Below are 17,231 nucleotides of genomic sequence, written 5' to 3'. Positions count from 1 at the left end.
AAACACAGTTTCTGCGTATCCATGACATAGTAACGTACAAATATAACATATCCGTATTTGCAAAAATGTACAATGCCAATATTTTTTCTGCCAATCAGGTTGCAGCAGCTTGATATGTCCAGGCATTACATGTCATAATCATAGAAAATCTCATAATAAGAAAGTTATGTTAAGCCACGTACACTTGATTATACATGTTTTTGCCAAGCAGTAGCAGAAATTGAAGGACTCATTTTGGCAAAACCGTCAATCTCTCTCTTTACTGGTGAAAACCTAAAAACTGAAACATGGAAAAGAAAATTGAAACTAGATCTTAAAACTAGGAGAACTAGTTTTTCTTGATAAGACAGAGCGCATGACTGCATCACCAGGGGTAAGTTTCAGAGACTTAATTAGAGCCTACATTCAACATATACTGACAAGTGTAATGATGACAAATGTAGAGCTGCGGTTTGAACATCGGTGAGGTAAAGCTTTGTTATCAGCCCAGTCGGCAGAAGAAAATGTTGTTGTTGTACAGTTCTGCAAACCACAAATACGTTACATTTGCATGTTTCATGTAACTCATATCAGCATTTCTAAAGTGAAGGAGTATGTAAGCTGATTTTGCTATCAGGAGGTGCAGGGGATGGTGGATGAGGTGTCACTGACTGAGGCAAGACAGCTACCAAAATGCAGACAGTTGTTCAAGATCAGCAAACAACAAAACCAGTTGTGTTTTAGCGAGTGTTTCCATCCGCTTTTGGGCTCTAAGTGTTTTGTAGCAACATGTCTGTCTTTCCAGTGGAGATAATGGCATGAAAAGCACAGAGACATTGCTGCTTTTCCTGTGAGGACTGTGCCCCCAAACCAAGTGGTGCTAAGCCAAAACATGCTCTCTTTCTAGCCATAACCAAGTGGTTTTTGTGCCTAAATTTAACATGTTAACCACCATATTTTAAGCATATCTGCTACATAATAACGTACAATGCCAACATTTAGATATTGATTAGAGATCATTACAAAAAACCTGTTAGAGTGAGTCTTAAGACAAGTTGAAGTTCTGTTCCTAAATCTAGCCTCCATGCAGAGCTGGAGCATCTCTCATTCAAATGTCTTCAGCGCAGTACAAATAGGGAGCTCGTGGTGCAGTTCAGCACATGTGAGGTTTAATGATCAGAGCAGCTTGGAGTCAGAAATATTGTCGTATTTTTTACACTTTTATCCGTAGCAACATTTCTTATTTGCTGGCTCATTAGTGAGACAAACAAGCTCCCATTATTTGGGCCGTGAGTGGCAACAGTGAATCTTTGCTGATATAAAATGTATTTTCTCCTGGCAGGGGACTGCTTTATTGTTGAAAAGATATTTCCTGACAAATTGAACTGTTGCACAAAATCATCTTTGCAAAAGGTTACATTTTTTAATGTTAATCAAGATGATGGCTTGGGGGAGTTTAATGGATTTTTCAAAATAAAACAGTGATCTCGGGGCACCCTGTTGAGCTTTGTGGTCGAAAAAAATTACCTTTGCTTGCATTTTTTTAAAAACCAAAACACAGGTGCTGTTCATTGTGTGCCATGCTACCATTACACACACACAAACACAAGAAATGTGACATTTAACTAAGACCAGTGGCATTGGGCCCAGTATCACACTGCGTATGAGTGTGTGTCTATGTGTGTGTGTGTGTGTGTGTGTGTGTTGAGGTGGGTGGGTGGGGGGGAGGGTGCACTGACACATAAGCTTTTGAATTTTCAGATTGTTCAGATTAGTCCAAATGTGCATATGGTGGCATGTCACTCTTCATCAGTAACATTTTGCTCAGTTTTATGAATTTCTTTGAGTCATCGACATTAGCCCAGAGAGGTACTGCTTATTGCGTCTGTCTGTAACAGAACAAGCTGTGACAGCCCGTGGCATTTGTATCCGTGGTACAATGTGTACCGTACACGTTTGTCCCGTCAGGTACATACTGTATGTGTATGTTGGTATTTGTAATATGTGTTGATGATGAAGGAATGTCCTCACAGCTACAGCATGAACTTAAACACCACGCCCTGCTACTCCGTTGATTGACAGCTTTTCTAAGTAGGTCATCTATGTAAATGCCAGCCTGTCAGTTTACATCAATGGATGCAAGGCAAAGTCACCACCCTCTGACCAAAATGAGACAGGTTTCATTCTGCCTATCTGCGTTTTACGCAACACTGACTGCATAAAGACATATTGCACTCATATTCAACATTATATTCTCAGATTTGCACTCGTTTTTAAGTGTGATTTTGTGTATTTATTATTGTTTAATCTTAAAATCATTCAGTTGAATTAAATTAAAAGTATGTGTAATGTGAGAGTGAGAATCATGTGAGGCTCATAGGGAGATCTGTATAACTTAGTTATGGAATCAGTTACTTGATATGGATGAAAGTAGGTTGACAAGACAAATATTTATCTGGGATAAATCAATTCTTAGTTCTGGTCCAAAGAGACACGCACGTTGTTTTGCAACTCTCGGTTTCCTGAGGCTCTTTTTTTTAATAAGGAAAAGATCAATCTTGGTGTGTTTTGAGAAGCCGTGTTTCCCAAGGACAAAGGGCTGTGGGGTGATGATATATGGAGTGAAGCAAAATATTTTGAAGATGATAAAAGCTGAATATGGAGCGGATAATTATGTGCTCAGCTCTGAACTGGTGTTTTACCTTTGACTGTTGAGTCTGGACGGGATGTTAATGTAGAAGAGGAAAAGTGGATCTGTAATGTGCTGTCTAAAGGATGTAGAAAATCAGTTCCATTTTGTTTTCTACTGTCCTTTATATTATGAAATGTGTGATGCTTTGCTTAGTGTGAGATATACAGATATTGATTTTGTAAATATGGAAAAAGCTATTCCTTTATGAATCTCATAACTTAGCCAGTTATCTGGTGAAAGCTCTGAGAGAAAAAAAAAGCTCTGTATCGAGATTATCTGTAAATATTTGGTAGATTCTTATGTGTATAGTTCATGTTAGGGCTGGGCAGCATGTCAATATCATATCTAATGTGGTATGAGACTATATATCATCTTAGATTTTGGATATCATAATATCGTGTTGTCTTTCTCTGGTTTTAAAGGCTGCTTTACAGTAAAATTATGTAATTTTCGGAACTATTTTTTGTCTTTTCAGAGTGTTGTAGCTGCTCTATGATTTGGCTTTACACACATAGATATATTATATGCACATTACAGATGATTGTTTATCGAAAATGTCATTATGTAATTATTTTGTGAAAGCACAAATAATCAACCCTACAATATCGTCACAATATCGACATTGAGGTATTTGGTCAAAAATGTCAGGATACTTGATTTTTTCCATATCGCCCAACCCTAGTTTATTTGGGATAATGTTTTAGTTTTGTTTTGACTTTGATTGCACTTCATATCTTATATTTTTCCCACATGATTTGTACATTTGTTTTATATGCAAGACCGGAATATGTGAGGTGGTGTCTTGTAATCCCATGTGGGACAGAGCAAGTGAAAATCTTGACATGACACAAGTTTTGGTGTCTTTCAGCTCATTGTTTTGTGTTTCTACAGCCCACAACTTTAATGTTTTGGTTGATTCTCACTGCTCTCGTCAGTGTTGTTTCCAGTCACAGCAGGTAGCTGATTTCTGCTGAAAAGCTCTAATAACCCCACTGTGCACTACCTGGCAGACTTTATAAGATGCTGTTTACAGCTTGTCGGCCCAAAAAACTTACGGCAACAACCCACTTACGGCAGGTGCTCAGCAGGTTATTCATAAAGAATAAGTTAGGATAATTGTTAATTATATATATATTTTTTTAACAAGTGTGTTTATTGGATTTTCAAATATTGCATCAAAAACAACAACAAAAAACAAGTAAGATACGAAATAGAACATTCACAGTAAGGCATCGTCTTAATAACAAGTGCTACGACAGAGCAATACAATGGGTACTTTTCCAAGGCTCTAAATAAATACTCAGAAAGGCTACCCGTACAAGCATTGACAGTCTAAAGAAAAGAAAGAGGAAATAAATGTACATAAATGTGCTTAAAGCCTCAGTGTGTAAAAATGGTAACAGTGACATCAGCAGTCAAATTCTAGATTGCAGGGCTCACTTGCGCTCAATCGCTCACCCCTCCCGTCGGGTAAGTGACGGTGGCCTCGTAGGATAAAAAGCTTTGCGCAGACAGCAGAGATCCATCCACGAGTTTTTCACGTTTTTCAGGAGTAGGCCTATCTAGCGATGAGGTGAATATTTATTTTGGAATCTAAACCATGTTACGATATTGTAGCGACCCTGCAGTAAATGTTCTGTTATAATGTCAATGTTCTGTGAGTTAATGGCATGTTTGAGATTGAATGAGTACAGGTAGGGGGCGGGGTGCGAGTGTGACGGGGATGAGAGCTGTGTGAGTGCGTGTGCTGGTGTGTGTATGAGCAAGCTGGAGGAGAGAGTGCACAGTTGGAGTTACAGCTAAGTTCTTGTTTGTTGGTTGTTTTGGTGTAGTTACGGCCAACGGTAACCTGTACTGTTCAGTAATAAACGGTGGTTTGCCGAATAACTGCGTCATCCTTTCCACGCGTCCTGGCGGACACTATGTTATAGCTTACCAGTGAGATATAGGTTATCTGTGAGATATAACGTTATGTTAGGGGTGTTTTATCTCTAATTGTTTTGGTAACACGAGCAAACATTAGCACAGTAATGCTAAAATAACACGTTTTATGTGATAGTCACGGCACAGTGCGGCAAATATAGGTTGGTACGATTATAATAATAGTTTCCAGAGTGTTCTTCCACAGGAGTTTTTTCCACCTGGAATAATATTCACTCGCGTTTTGTCCCGTCCTCGCTTATCTGATCTTTTTCTTTTATTTGGTGGCGTGGTTTCCCTCTTGGGGCAAAACATATGTGTGGTCCTCCATTTAAAGTGTGACAGAATCATATAAGTACAAAGCAGGTTCACACAGAAGCGCCCCGGATTGAGCTTCACCTTCTCTGTCTCCAGTGACGGCAAGTTCTAGGTAAACGCGAAAAGCGAAGCGCGTATATCCCTTTCGGCCACTGTATTCAAATATGGCACATAATTACACATTTACACCTAATCAACTGGTTACTCAGTGTAAACCTTTTTATGTCTCCTCATTCTTTCTAACACATTCTTCTTTCTCCTCCAGACTCTACGGGGCCAATGACCCACACCCACCATCCTCCAATGGGTGGCATGGTGGGCCACCCGTCAGTCATCAGCACCTCCAGGCCCTTACCGTCCCCCATGTCCACCTTGGGCTCACCAATGAACGGCCTGGCCTCGCCCTACCCCGTCATCACATCTTCCCTGGGCTCGCCCTCTATATCGCTGCCATCCACGCCCAACGTGAACTTTGGACCACTCGGCAGTCCACAGGTGAGAAAATGTGTTTTGATGGTCGTCAGGAAGCTATGTCTCAAAGGGCCTCTTTATATTTAGATGGACCTCAATTTAAACTTTCCGTGTAGAATGTACATTTATGGTCAAAGTATGAGGATTAAGATGGTGCATTCCAGTTGTAATAGACATGTTGTAATTCACACTCGATTTATCCTCTTCCCTCTACCATGCCCTTTCAAAGCTGCCTCCTCAGTTAGTGAAAACCCCAGAGAGTCATTTGAAAACATCAAACAGGGCGCTTTGAAACAGAGTTTATGTGCTTAAATTACAGTCAAGTCCTCAACACCAACCTTCTATTCATTCCTCCTAAGCTCTCAGCTTCAACAGAGGTTCATATTCGTCCAAATTACTACTTTTGGCAAGCTCCGTGCACTTTAAACTATCATGTTCTTTGGTTGATCATGTGCTTCTCATTTTTGGAATCCCCAACAGTGGACAGGAGGTTGAAGGTTAGCCATATCCAATGTGTTTGGCTGGCATACCTTGGCTTTCCTCTCACTCCCCTACCCTTCGACTGCCCTTTAAACTTCTCGCCCTTAAAGGTCATCCCTGAGTTCTGTGTTACTGCTGTCATGCGAAGGGACTTAAGACGCAGTGTGTCTGTTAGCCCTTTAATGGATTACTGACAGAAAGGAGAAGGAAAAGAGAACAGCTCCCATTTTCTTTTGATTTCTTCGCTCTTCCCCAACATTTGTTCTCATTTGTTTTTAACCAGTCTCTCTCTTCCTCTGTCACTTTCATCTGCCGGCCGCAGTCTTCCTTTTATAGTTCCATCTTGATTATATAACACCTAAGTTGTTGTTCATGATCCTAACACGGCTCCTTTTGCTGTGCCTTTTTTTTTTTTAGATTAAGTAAATGAGTGTGTTTACAAGGACGTGAATAACCTACTGATGAGGCTTATCCTGGTTCTGATCTTTTTTGGATATGGTGTTTACATGAGCACAGAGAAACTGGGTCCTATTACCCATATACATGATAAATACTGGTAACCCGGTTACTGATTTTCTGCAGCCTGTTTGCACAGGTACCTGTAATGTTTACAAAAACAAACTGCCGACGGGAGATGAGAGCGACAGCAAATATTTAACACTACACTGTACATTTACTACCTCGTTACAACTAATTTTTTCTCTGCTCCAAGCACCAAAAGCTGTCTCAGCTCTGAGTGCCGACCAGTCTTTCGCTCTGTCTCAACCACACACACACACACACACACACAACGAAACGTTACTGAGCTAATGTCATCCTTGCAAGGAGCTACGCTACTCCTGTATCACTGTCAGGTGCCGGCCTGTCACTGTCACTTCATATAAGAAAGGTGAGCAGTGGATGAAAGTACGCAGCCTCTTTCATTACTGAAAGACAAAACTTGATGTCTGTGTCGCTCCAGAACTGAGACACTTTCGTTACCACAGTTGTGTGTCTGTTGCGCCATTTGCGCAGGTAGTTGTCAGCATTCAATAAGCGGAACAAGGTGTATACATGCTACAAAATCCGGGTTTTCTGAGTACTCCAGATAGCATATTTGGCTTTTCATAAACAGGATATGGTCTTATTCAGGTTTCTGAAAACAAGATATGGTGTCTACATGTTCAAACACGCAAAAGGATACTCAGTAAACCCGATCATAAAAGAGTCATTCATGCCCATGTATATGCACTCAATGATACACCGATAACACTGACCTTTTTACTGTCTGACACAAAGAACTATGACTGACAGGGCTAATGGATTTGCTTTCTTTAAGTGGTCTCTTGAATAAACTATATACCCCACAAGGCTCAGTGCTTTGATGATTGGCTGCACATACAGAAACATGCCCGCACACATGTAGTGCTTCAGAGGCTTTGTTGAGGCCAGTGCTGCAGGGCACAGCGGACAGGGAGATGCATTGGTTCAATCACAGTATGGATCTGTGCCTTTAGGGACAGCTGGGGTTGACACCATTGTATAGCGCGACCATCTTTTCACTGCTCGCCAACAGCCAACGACCATGCGACCATCAGGTCATTGTGTCATGTAACATCTCGGGCTCTCTTCATGGATGAACTGAAGTTCATTAGCAGCGCTCGGCTGACAAGATCATAAGCAGATTCAATAGAGAGGCAAAGTCCCTGCCCTTGCCGAGGACCACTATAGGATCTTATTTCAGAAAAACGGAATTACACATGTGATGTTTGACAATTTGAAAGATCATTTTCAAGTCAAGAAACTTGCAGTTTGTCCTAAAAATGTTGAAGTGAATGTGAGAGTGTGTAATTAGAAGTCACGTACAGTAGGTGATCCATATATTTGGGTACATTAGGGTATGGTTGCACATGAGTGAATGCAGCATGTGATCATCACTTGCCGAGGCGATAATGTGGGCAGTGTTGGTTGTGACACAAATAGAAAGCTAGCCTGCTAGCTAATGTTAGCTACCCAGCCAACATTTGTATGTGGGGCCCATGCTGATAGTAAATGGGCTAAAAATTGGGCCCTAAATGGGATTTTCAATTTCAATTTCTGAAGGCTAGCAGATATATCCAACCTGCCTGTTTTGTCTGACCAGTTATACAAAACCCAAAGGCATTTAGTTAAATATCATGGAACAGTGGAGACACTTGTCCGGCCCATTAAAGGCCCAAGTAAACCTTACATGTACGATGGAGTGTGGTCTTCATACCATGTGTCGTATAAAGAATGTATGATGCATCAATAATCCATATACAGTGCTTGTAGCTCTTTTCGACAGCCGCATGAAAGCCACACAACTGTTTGAATACACCACAAGACTTATTTTTTCAACCCATGCATGCGTAAGATTATTTATTAGTGAAAATTCTGTAGCATGGTGCACTGAAGAGGAATAGCTGCTCACTATTGACTCGCATAAGCAAGTGCGCAGGGAGCTCGATGCTCATTTAAGTGTGACTGCCTGCCTTTGGGGCATCTGCAGCGGGAGAAGGTTGTGGCAGTGTAGAGAACTGATGAGCTCAAGGAAAACTGAGAGACAGAATAAAAAAACACATCTTGTATACTCTCTTCTGCTGTAAGGTCACAGGCTTGAGTTCGGTCTGCCATTAGAGGATATTCAGAAGAGAGTGCATGTCATAAATAAGTGATAGGAAGAGCCTGAGGTGACTGTAGGAAGGATGTCCTATATGTCACGCAGCATCAAATATATAGGACAGGAGGGCATGTGTAGGTCAGTGTTGTTGTTTCCACTTGGAGTGCAGATGTTTGCAACAACTAAACAAACAAAAATGCACAGCACAGATATGCATCCCTCCTGGCGCTCACCAGTGGGAGAGGGTCAAAGGGCGCAAGGATGATAAGAGGCAAAAGAGAGATATGTAGAAGGAAGCTGGACTTGTTGCTAAGTCCAGAAAAGGCTTGTCAGGATAATTATGTTATCGTGTTATTGTACGACATATGGACATGACCTCATTTGGCTTCAGTATTGTCCATAGTGTTTCCATGTGGGTTTGTTTACATAGGAATATATCCAACGTTTTAGCCAACATGATGTCATAATAAACAGCAGGGTTTATCCAAGTGGGCTCCATATAGGTTATGGTAAAAGTACCTGGGTACCAAGTGGGTATGGGCCAAAAATGGGCATCTTATCTAGGTAAACTAGGTAGGGCAATTGGCATGTGGCAATATGGACCCGGTGGACAATGCCATATAGGGCCCATTTGAATGCACATTTACCCACATGGGCTCTACATACAAATGTTGGCTTGGGAGGGGCACAAACCCCTGACAATGAGCCAAAAAGTCAGTTGTTTGTGGTTTTACCCTCCACTACATAAATCCACCAGCAAACCGCTTGGCCAACGTCCATCACCAGCAGCCCACCTGCCGTATTATCGAGGTAACTGCGGTGTTCCTGGTGTTATATTGAAATTTGTTGCCCCGCCGAATAGTGTTTCCACCTGTTAATGCTTAGCACCATCCTCAGTTGCTAGGGTTAGGGCTAAGGGTTTGCTTCAAGTGTGGGTAACAGCAGTGGGAAACACTCACACACAAGGAAACAGTCTTTGACACAACACTACAGCATCGCTAAGCTTGTCTATTAAGGCCCTGACACACCAAGTCGACAGTCTGCCGTCGGTCAACGTTGGCCCATCGGTGAATGTCTGTCGCCCTAGTTGGTGGGGTGTGTCCTGAGCTATTGCCCCTTTAGCTATTAGCTATTGAGCTCAACACTGGATTGTGCTGTTAACGTGCTAACACTTGAGAGTTATTGTCTCTCACGCAGATGCAGAATGTATGTGCTGGTTGACTGTCAGCTGTAATCTCTGTGGTATGTTGATGTGCAACTTTTTGGCTGAGACATGGCGATGTCGACGGGGGCCTTTGTCGCTGCTAGGTCTCTGAAGTGGGTTTGGTGTGTCTGAGCCTTTAGTCACAAGAGTCATCACTTAGTTTTGTTTTTTTGGCCAAATTCTGTTTTCAGTCTCAAACTGAGTAATTTTGGCGTGCTATAAAAGGTGCTATAATTTATATTTGCTTGTATAGGCTTGCATTAGTATGCTATTAAGCTATAGAATCTTTTTTATCAGTGACATAAAATGGCCTCAAAATAACAATAATATTGTTTATCTCAATCATTTTTGGGACAATATTATATTAACAAAAGCAAATATTGTGACAGGCCTCCAAAACATGTTATACCCCACATTTATTGCTTTCATAGGACTCCTTGAGGTCTCATACAACATGTTTTAATGTCTCATGGCCTTTAGAGTCACTTTAATTAAGATGTTAATTGTTGTGGACCTTCATGAAACAGAAAGTTGGACCGGTAAAACAAATTGTGTGTGCATCAGAAGTCTTAATGTCTTGATAACATGTTTCAAAATTTCCCTCTTTCTCAGAAGTTATAAGACCCTACACAGGAGTGCCCTCTGCTGTTTGTACATGAGAGCTGCACTTTCTGCACACGTGACTCTTCTTAACGCCTCTCCATGTCAACAAACACTAGAAAACCTGTATGACGAGCCTCAGACAGAAGCCTCAGCCCCACCCACTAACCGAGCATGTGATCGCACCCTGCGCTTTCACAATAAATGCTGTGGGTGGGGAGAAGAAAAAATAGTATGGGTGAGCGGAAGACACAATGAGAAAATAAAGGAAGGGGAAGAGTGTCATGAGATAGCCTTGCACTTTTCACTCTTGCTTCCCCTCTGCTTCCTCCTCTGCTTTGTTCAGTTCACTCCTGGCTACCTCAGCTTCAACTCCCCGTCTCTGTTCTCTCCTCTGTCTTCCTGTCATCCTCAGATGAACTCCATGAACAGTGTTAGCAGCTCGGAGGACATCAAGCCTCCGCCAGGCCTACAGAACCTGGGAAACATCAACTACCAGTGTACGAGCCCCGGGGGAATGTCGAAGCACATCTGCTCTATTTGCGGGGACCGCTCCTCAGGTAATGTTAGAGGGTGGGGAGGGGGGAAGAGGGTTGGGCTAACAAACTCACCACAAACATCGCCACCCAGACAACTGAAGGAAGGGCAACAAAGACAGATTTCAAGGTTACTTATCAGGCATTTTTTCAGGTTTGTCTGTGCAAAGTTGATTCTGCTTTAAAACCAGAAAGCAACCTGAAACAGAAACCACAGAGAAACACCTCACCTGTCACATGTCAGAAAAGAGAGTGCAGGAAAGCAAATGAGGAAAAAGTAATCTTCAGATTCACTACAACATCCTTAGAGAGAGGCTTAAATGAAGTTAGACAAGTTTTTCTCTCACATCAACAGGAATGCTGTGCTTTGTTTACCATGGTAACTCCCTGATTTCCTGTCTCTAAATAAGGGTGCAGACTTAACATCCTTTTTTAGTGAAAAATCGAAAACATGATGGCCATAAATTCCTCTCCGTCAATCAATGGAACCAGACTGCTGCAGCAACCGCACAGGATTGCTAGATTGTTCATTCAGCGCTATCATTACTGAAACTCCTGAGGTTTTAGTGAAGCACTTAATTCATCCACCTGCTGTTTTGACATCCTGCCAGACAGCTTTTTTAAAAATGTTTTGTTTGGAAATGGATTTGCTGAAAAACTGTCAGTGGTTTATTCCTATCAGGCATTTTTTTATAATACCGCTTCTAAAGAAAGACAACCTGGACAGGTGACGTACACCTTCATCTAAATACTGATGCTGTCTCCATGGGAGTATCTGGTACGACTCAAATCATATCTCAAAGGCTACGTTGGCTGTGTTGTTGCCATTGGTGATCAAAGGCGTGAGTGGATCACCATGACATGTGGTCATGTCCACCTGGGTTTGATTATTGGGCTGCTATTATTTAATTTCAACATGCTCTCTCTAGGTTGAATCATACATGGCAATAACAGCTACACTGTATTGTATTTCTGTGCTTCTCTATTTGTTATTATCGATAGGGTCTGTGTGTGTGGTCGTGTGCATGCAAGCGTGGGTATATCTTTCTGTCTGCGGCTAATACTGCGTACCACTGAACCACACAGCCTAATATTCTGTGTTCACTATATGATCTGGGACATCTTGTGGTCGTGTTGATTCACTCTTGCTGAAAAACCTGTTTTATTGACTGTTTTATAGCATCATAACTATTGACTCCTCACTCCTCAACAAGCCAGTAGGGCCTGCAGGTCATCAACAAAATCATGTAGAGCAAAAGGCATTTCTGGGAATCACCTCAGCTAAAAATAAGAAGCCTTCCTGTCTGTTCCAAGCAACATTTTGGCCTTTGTCGTATCTCAAAAACTGACATCTATAGGAAAGTGCGGTCTCATTTTGAACCAGAGAATCTGCAGATTAATTCCATATCCAATATGTTAGGATTCATTTAAGTTAGGCACAATAAAAAATGAAAAAAAAAAGTTATCTACCCTGCCCTCTTGACTGTAAGGGAGCCTGGAGCGGCAATTCCACCAGGTGCAGCTGTGCAGTCGGAAGGTGGCTGCCTGACAAAGATCTGAACTCTAGTGAGAGCACTTTTATGTTTCAATTCTATAGATTCTATTTCATTTTATATTTTTTTTAAGTTTCAGTTCACTCAATTTTAATTGGTTATATTGTGGCTTGTATTGCTGTCTTTCTGTGCATTTTTTGTTTTGGTGTCAATGCAATTACAAAGGTTTTATCATGATAGAGGGATGGACAACATGCTTTCAATTATGTTTCCAAACATATACCCAAATACAGATTTACTTCCTGGTTACTTTACATGTTTTATGCACGGGGAGATAGAGGCATATTGTTGGGTCAAAGCAGTAATCATGTTGCTGGACTCTGTTTCCACAGGAAAGCACTACGGCGTCTACAGCTGCGAGGGATGCAAAGGCTTCTTCAAGAGGACCGTCCGCAAAGATCTTACCTACACTTGTCGAGACAGCAAGGAGTGCCTGATTGACAAGCGCCAGCGAAACCGCTGCCAGTACTGTCGCTACCAGAAGTGCCTGGCCATGGGCATGAAGAGAGAAGGTGAGTGTGCAGAGGTGATACACTGAAGGGCCGGTCTAGACATGGGCTGTAGGCTTGTGTTCTTCATCACTATTGTCATTACAAATGCATGTTGTGGGGATAAGCATCGTTCAACCCTGCAGAAATGTATTTAGAATTCTAGTCAAGATCCCGAAGAATCCAAAAAATACTGAACAGGCTGCATGAGAATATGGTGCACATATTTAAATTAATCTTTAAAGTTATGATGCAGTCATATTAGAAACGACATTTTTAACTTGAATATTTCACTCAGTTTACTGTAAGAATGGTATTTTATCAGTGACGTCCTGGAAAAAGCAGATACTAAAATGATCAGTGAAACACTTAATCTAATTTTGAAGTTGCTTAAGGGGACATTTAAGGAAATGTTTCAGTTTAGAACTAAACCAGTGAGTTTAGATTAAATTATTTGATTAAAATAAAATAAAATAAAATCAAATAAAATAAAATAATAATAATAATAATCAGCAACTATTTTGATAATCACTTATTTTTCAAGTCATTTTTCAAGCAATGCCAAACATTCTGTAGTACACATATACTGATACCTTCATAGATATAGAATCTTTAAAGAAACAGGCATTTGCAGAACTTAAAGGCCTTACAGGGCCTATCCAACCATGATCGGCTACAAAAAGATGAAAAAAAAAAAAAAAAGTAAATGTGACTTACTTCACGTGCAGTTATCAATAAAGTAAAGGTTTAGAGTCTAGCTTTTATATATATTCCATACATGGATTCCAGATTCTCATAAATTCATCAGAAGAGTCACTAAATGTGAATCTTAGTTTCTCAAGTGTTGCATCACTTCCCTCGACCACTGAGTCCAGCTCGGTGGATAAGGGTTCTTCCAGGGGAAGAGGAATTATTTCGTTACTTTGAGTTTAGATCCTGAAAGATTCTTGTTTTCCCCTCCTGCTATGCCAAAGACAGCTGTCAAAGGATCTGGGTGAATTTTCATTCTAAAAATATCTGATAGCGTTGTGAAGATCATACTCCAGTAAGTGGACAAATTAGGACACAGCCAGATTGAGTGTGCTAAGGATGCAGGAGAGAGTCTGCACCTGTCACAAGTGGAATCAACATCTGGAAACGTTTTAGAGAGTTCAACTTTTGAGAAATGAAGGCGATGCAGCACCTAAACTTGAATGAGGCCATGCCAGGCACAGACTGAGGCCGTGTGGACCTCCTCGTGGGCTCTTCCCCTCTGCTCCACCCCAGCTCGATCTCCTATACAGACCTCAGATATTAAATATTATTGATGTGTCTTGTAAATTAGAAAATAAAGTTAAAAATCAAAGATATTGCGCCCCTCTTGGAAGGCTCAAAAGAAAACAGAGATTCCATGGGTGTTCGGTTGCAGCCTCTTTAGTGCGAGTCTTTGTTGCATTTCTTTGTCCTATGTGATAATGAATGGAGCGTATTCAGGTTTGGGTCTGTTGGTTTTTAAAAAGAAGCTTTGGATACCATCATCTCAGCCTTTAGACATTTTATAGTCCAATGAATTGGTTAATTAATTAAGATTTTTATTTAACTCTGAATCAAGACACATTAAGAGTCTTTGTCGTCTTTATGGGTGTTCCTTTAGTCTTCTTATAGTCAAACTGTAGAGCTGAGAGTCTCTGTGTTAATATTGTCTCGTGCAGAGGTAACATTACTTATTTTTCAGGGTATTTTGATTTCTAGTCAAAGGTTATATGCAACTGGGTGTTTGACCTGAAATGTACGTGTGTGCATGTGTGCAGCGGTACAGGAGGAGAGGCAGCGTGGACGGGAGCGGGGTGAGAACGAGGTGGAATCTACCAGCAGTTTCAACGAGGAAATGCCTGTGGAAAAGATCCTGGATGCTGAACTGGCTGTGGAGCCCAAAACAGAGACGTACAGCGACGGCAGCCCCAGCAACTCAGTAAGAATAACAATAACAGAGTAACAAACACTGAGCACAGTTTGGCCAAAGCCATAAATTATTAATTAGTTCTTATCATGAGGCTGAGGTGGCACCTCACGAAAGGAGGAACCACTGTAAAGTAAAAATGTGCTGCTGTATTATGTTGGCCTGATCAGGGCTGGTACAAAATATGCCCAGTTGAGTTTAGAGGCTCTGTGTTATTGTGACGCTGAGTAAAGGAACATGATCAGTCCAAGTCAAGTTGACACTAATGCAGCAGATTGCTAGATTCAAATGTTGATTTGATTAGCAAGCTACTCAAAGATGAATATCACAAGCTGGACAGTTTTTGGGACTACAGTCAGTGTATGTTTTTCCTCCATAAATGAATCAAGCCACAGACAGCTGCTCTGAATCTGTTTTTTTTTCCTAACTATGCAATATTTACTGCAGTGTTTGGTAAATTATCAGTGAAGTAGACACAGAATTATAAATTTATGACAGTGTGTCAGAAAAGCATTGGCTACATTTACATGCACAAAATATTGCTTTTTCCCTTATTCTGAAAAAGACAACTTTTCCCCTGACCTGTTTACATGGCTAATTAAAATGAGTATTCCTTTTTAAATGCAGCTGTTCATACTCCAATCAAAGGCATTTATCACATCAAAATATGGAAGAGTCGAACGACTGAAGCCAATTTGGCCATTTGATTTTTTCAAAGTTTTCCACCAGTAGCCGACATGTTGGCCCCGTGGGAACAAAGCTGTCCACTTTCACTCCTTTAACCACCTTCTTGAAAAGATCGGTGTTGATATATTTACATATATCTATATCTAAAAGCCTGTTAATATCCAAGTCTTTCATAATGTTTTAAAACTACACATGTCCGAAGAATGCCTCTAAAATGTGAATAATACCGCCCCAGAATTTGCAAACCAGGCACAGTCTGTTTTTTCTACCATTTTAGTTCATTGTAAGTAACTCTTGTACTTATCGTACTCCTATTGTTACTCTATTAGGCACTGGTTTTTGCTTTTGCTCCTTGAAAACACTTCAATATTGTATATTTGTATATTTTGCCAGATATTTAATACTCTACTGTTGTTCTAAAACTGGGCCCAGTGAGTGACTCTGACCAGGGAACCCACTGGCTGCTTGGATGTTACTGGTTGTGAATTGTTAAAATTGTGGTTACTGTACTTAGTGTTACTTTAATTTGAAGCATTCTCTGGCACAAGAATTTCCTTAACGATAAATACTGACTGACTTGACTTGAATATCCCACGTCTTAATCGGTAAATGCTTAATTCAGAAAAATGCCTAATTTGAAATATCTAAATGGAATATGTGGTTAACATGATCTGTATGAAATTCAGAATATTGTCGTATTCAGAATGCTAGTGGAACATTAGTGTGCATGTAAACATAGTCAACTTCTATGTTAGATTTCATTATACTCTAAGGTTTAAATCTCTCCATTTGTGTGTGTAAACTTCAAGAACATCTTAAAATCTTCTCAAGTCTGAAAGAAAGAGGAAACTGATGGTTTACAATGCACCCAAAAATAGCCACAGCTGCACCGCTTGCTCGCTTGCTAGATAGACACGTTACTGAAGGAGCTCACCACCACAGTTACTGATTTGATTTTGCATCTTTCCGCTGTGCTCCTCTTCAGACCAACGACCCTGTCACCAATATCTGCCAAGCAGCAGACAAGCAGCTCTTCACCTTGGTGGAGTGGGCCAAAAGGATCCCACACTTCTCAGAACTCCCCCTCGACGACCAGGTCATCCTACTACGAGCAGGTAGAGAAACACACACAGTCCCAACATGAGCAAAGAACACACACATGCATTTCCCAGCAACAGTAAGCAGGCCTTTCTACGACCCCGTTGTCCTCGCGGTGGTGAAGCGTTTCCTACAGGGCAGTCATTCTTCCCCAGGCAGGCAGTCTATTTGAGTCTTTTACATTTGCTCAATACATTTTTACCATCTAGTTTAATGGAGCAGTGAAACCAAATATAACTGGACTATTTGCCAAGTCCCAGCAGTGCGGCTTGCAGCAACACCAGCGCTGACCTCTGCTGGTGAGACATTTCACACACAGGCCTGAACGAGAAAGAAACCACACAGAGGAGTTAATAACAATCTTGGCACATTAATCAAAACAGAGGAAGACTGATGTGTCACAGAAGTGACGTCATATGTCATTTGTAAAACTTTGACATAAAGTAAAGAATAACTGATTGTTTGTTTTTTGCGTCCAGGCTGGAACGAGCTTCTCATCGCCTCATTCTCGCATCGCTCAGTCACGGTAAAAGATGGCATCTTGTTGGCGACAGGCCTCCACGTCCACAGAAGCAGCGCCCACAGTGCCGGAGTGGGCTCCATCTTTGATAGGTAGGAAGCATTCAAAGATGAGCTACTGTATTGT

At 41.1% G+C, this 17,231-nt stretch overlaps 1 protein-coding gene across 2 annotated transcripts in view; it reads left to right on the top strand.

Moving 5' to 3' along the window:
• Positions 1-17,231, top strand: part of rxrgb (retinoid X receptor, gamma b) — a 42,895-nt gene that overhangs the window by 21,675 nt on the left and 3,989 nt on the right. For both annotated transcript variants that reach the window (XM_049587738.1, XM_049587737.1), the window contains exons 2-7: positions 5,175-5,404; positions 10,700-10,844; positions 12,706-12,885; positions 14,652-14,812; positions 16,473-16,602; positions 17,065-17,197. In XM_049587738.1, coding sequence (XP_049443695.1) covers positions 5,175-5,404; positions 10,700-10,844; positions 12,706-12,885; positions 14,652-14,812; positions 16,473-16,602; positions 17,065-17,197 — 979 coding nt within the window. The remainder of the gene's footprint in view (positions 1-5,174; positions 5,405-10,699; positions 10,845-12,705; positions 12,886-14,651; positions 14,813-16,472; positions 16,603-17,064; positions 17,198-17,231) is intronic.

Source organism: Epinephelus fuscoguttatus, linkage group LG10 (genome assembly GCF_011397635.1).
Source record: "Epinephelus fuscoguttatus linkage group LG10, E.fuscoguttatus.final_Chr_v1".
Classification (NCBI taxonomy): domain Eukaryota; kingdom Metazoa; phylum Chordata; class Actinopteri; order Perciformes; family Serranidae; genus Epinephelus; species Epinephelus fuscoguttatus.
This window is presented reverse-complemented; position numbering and strand designations above follow the sequence as displayed.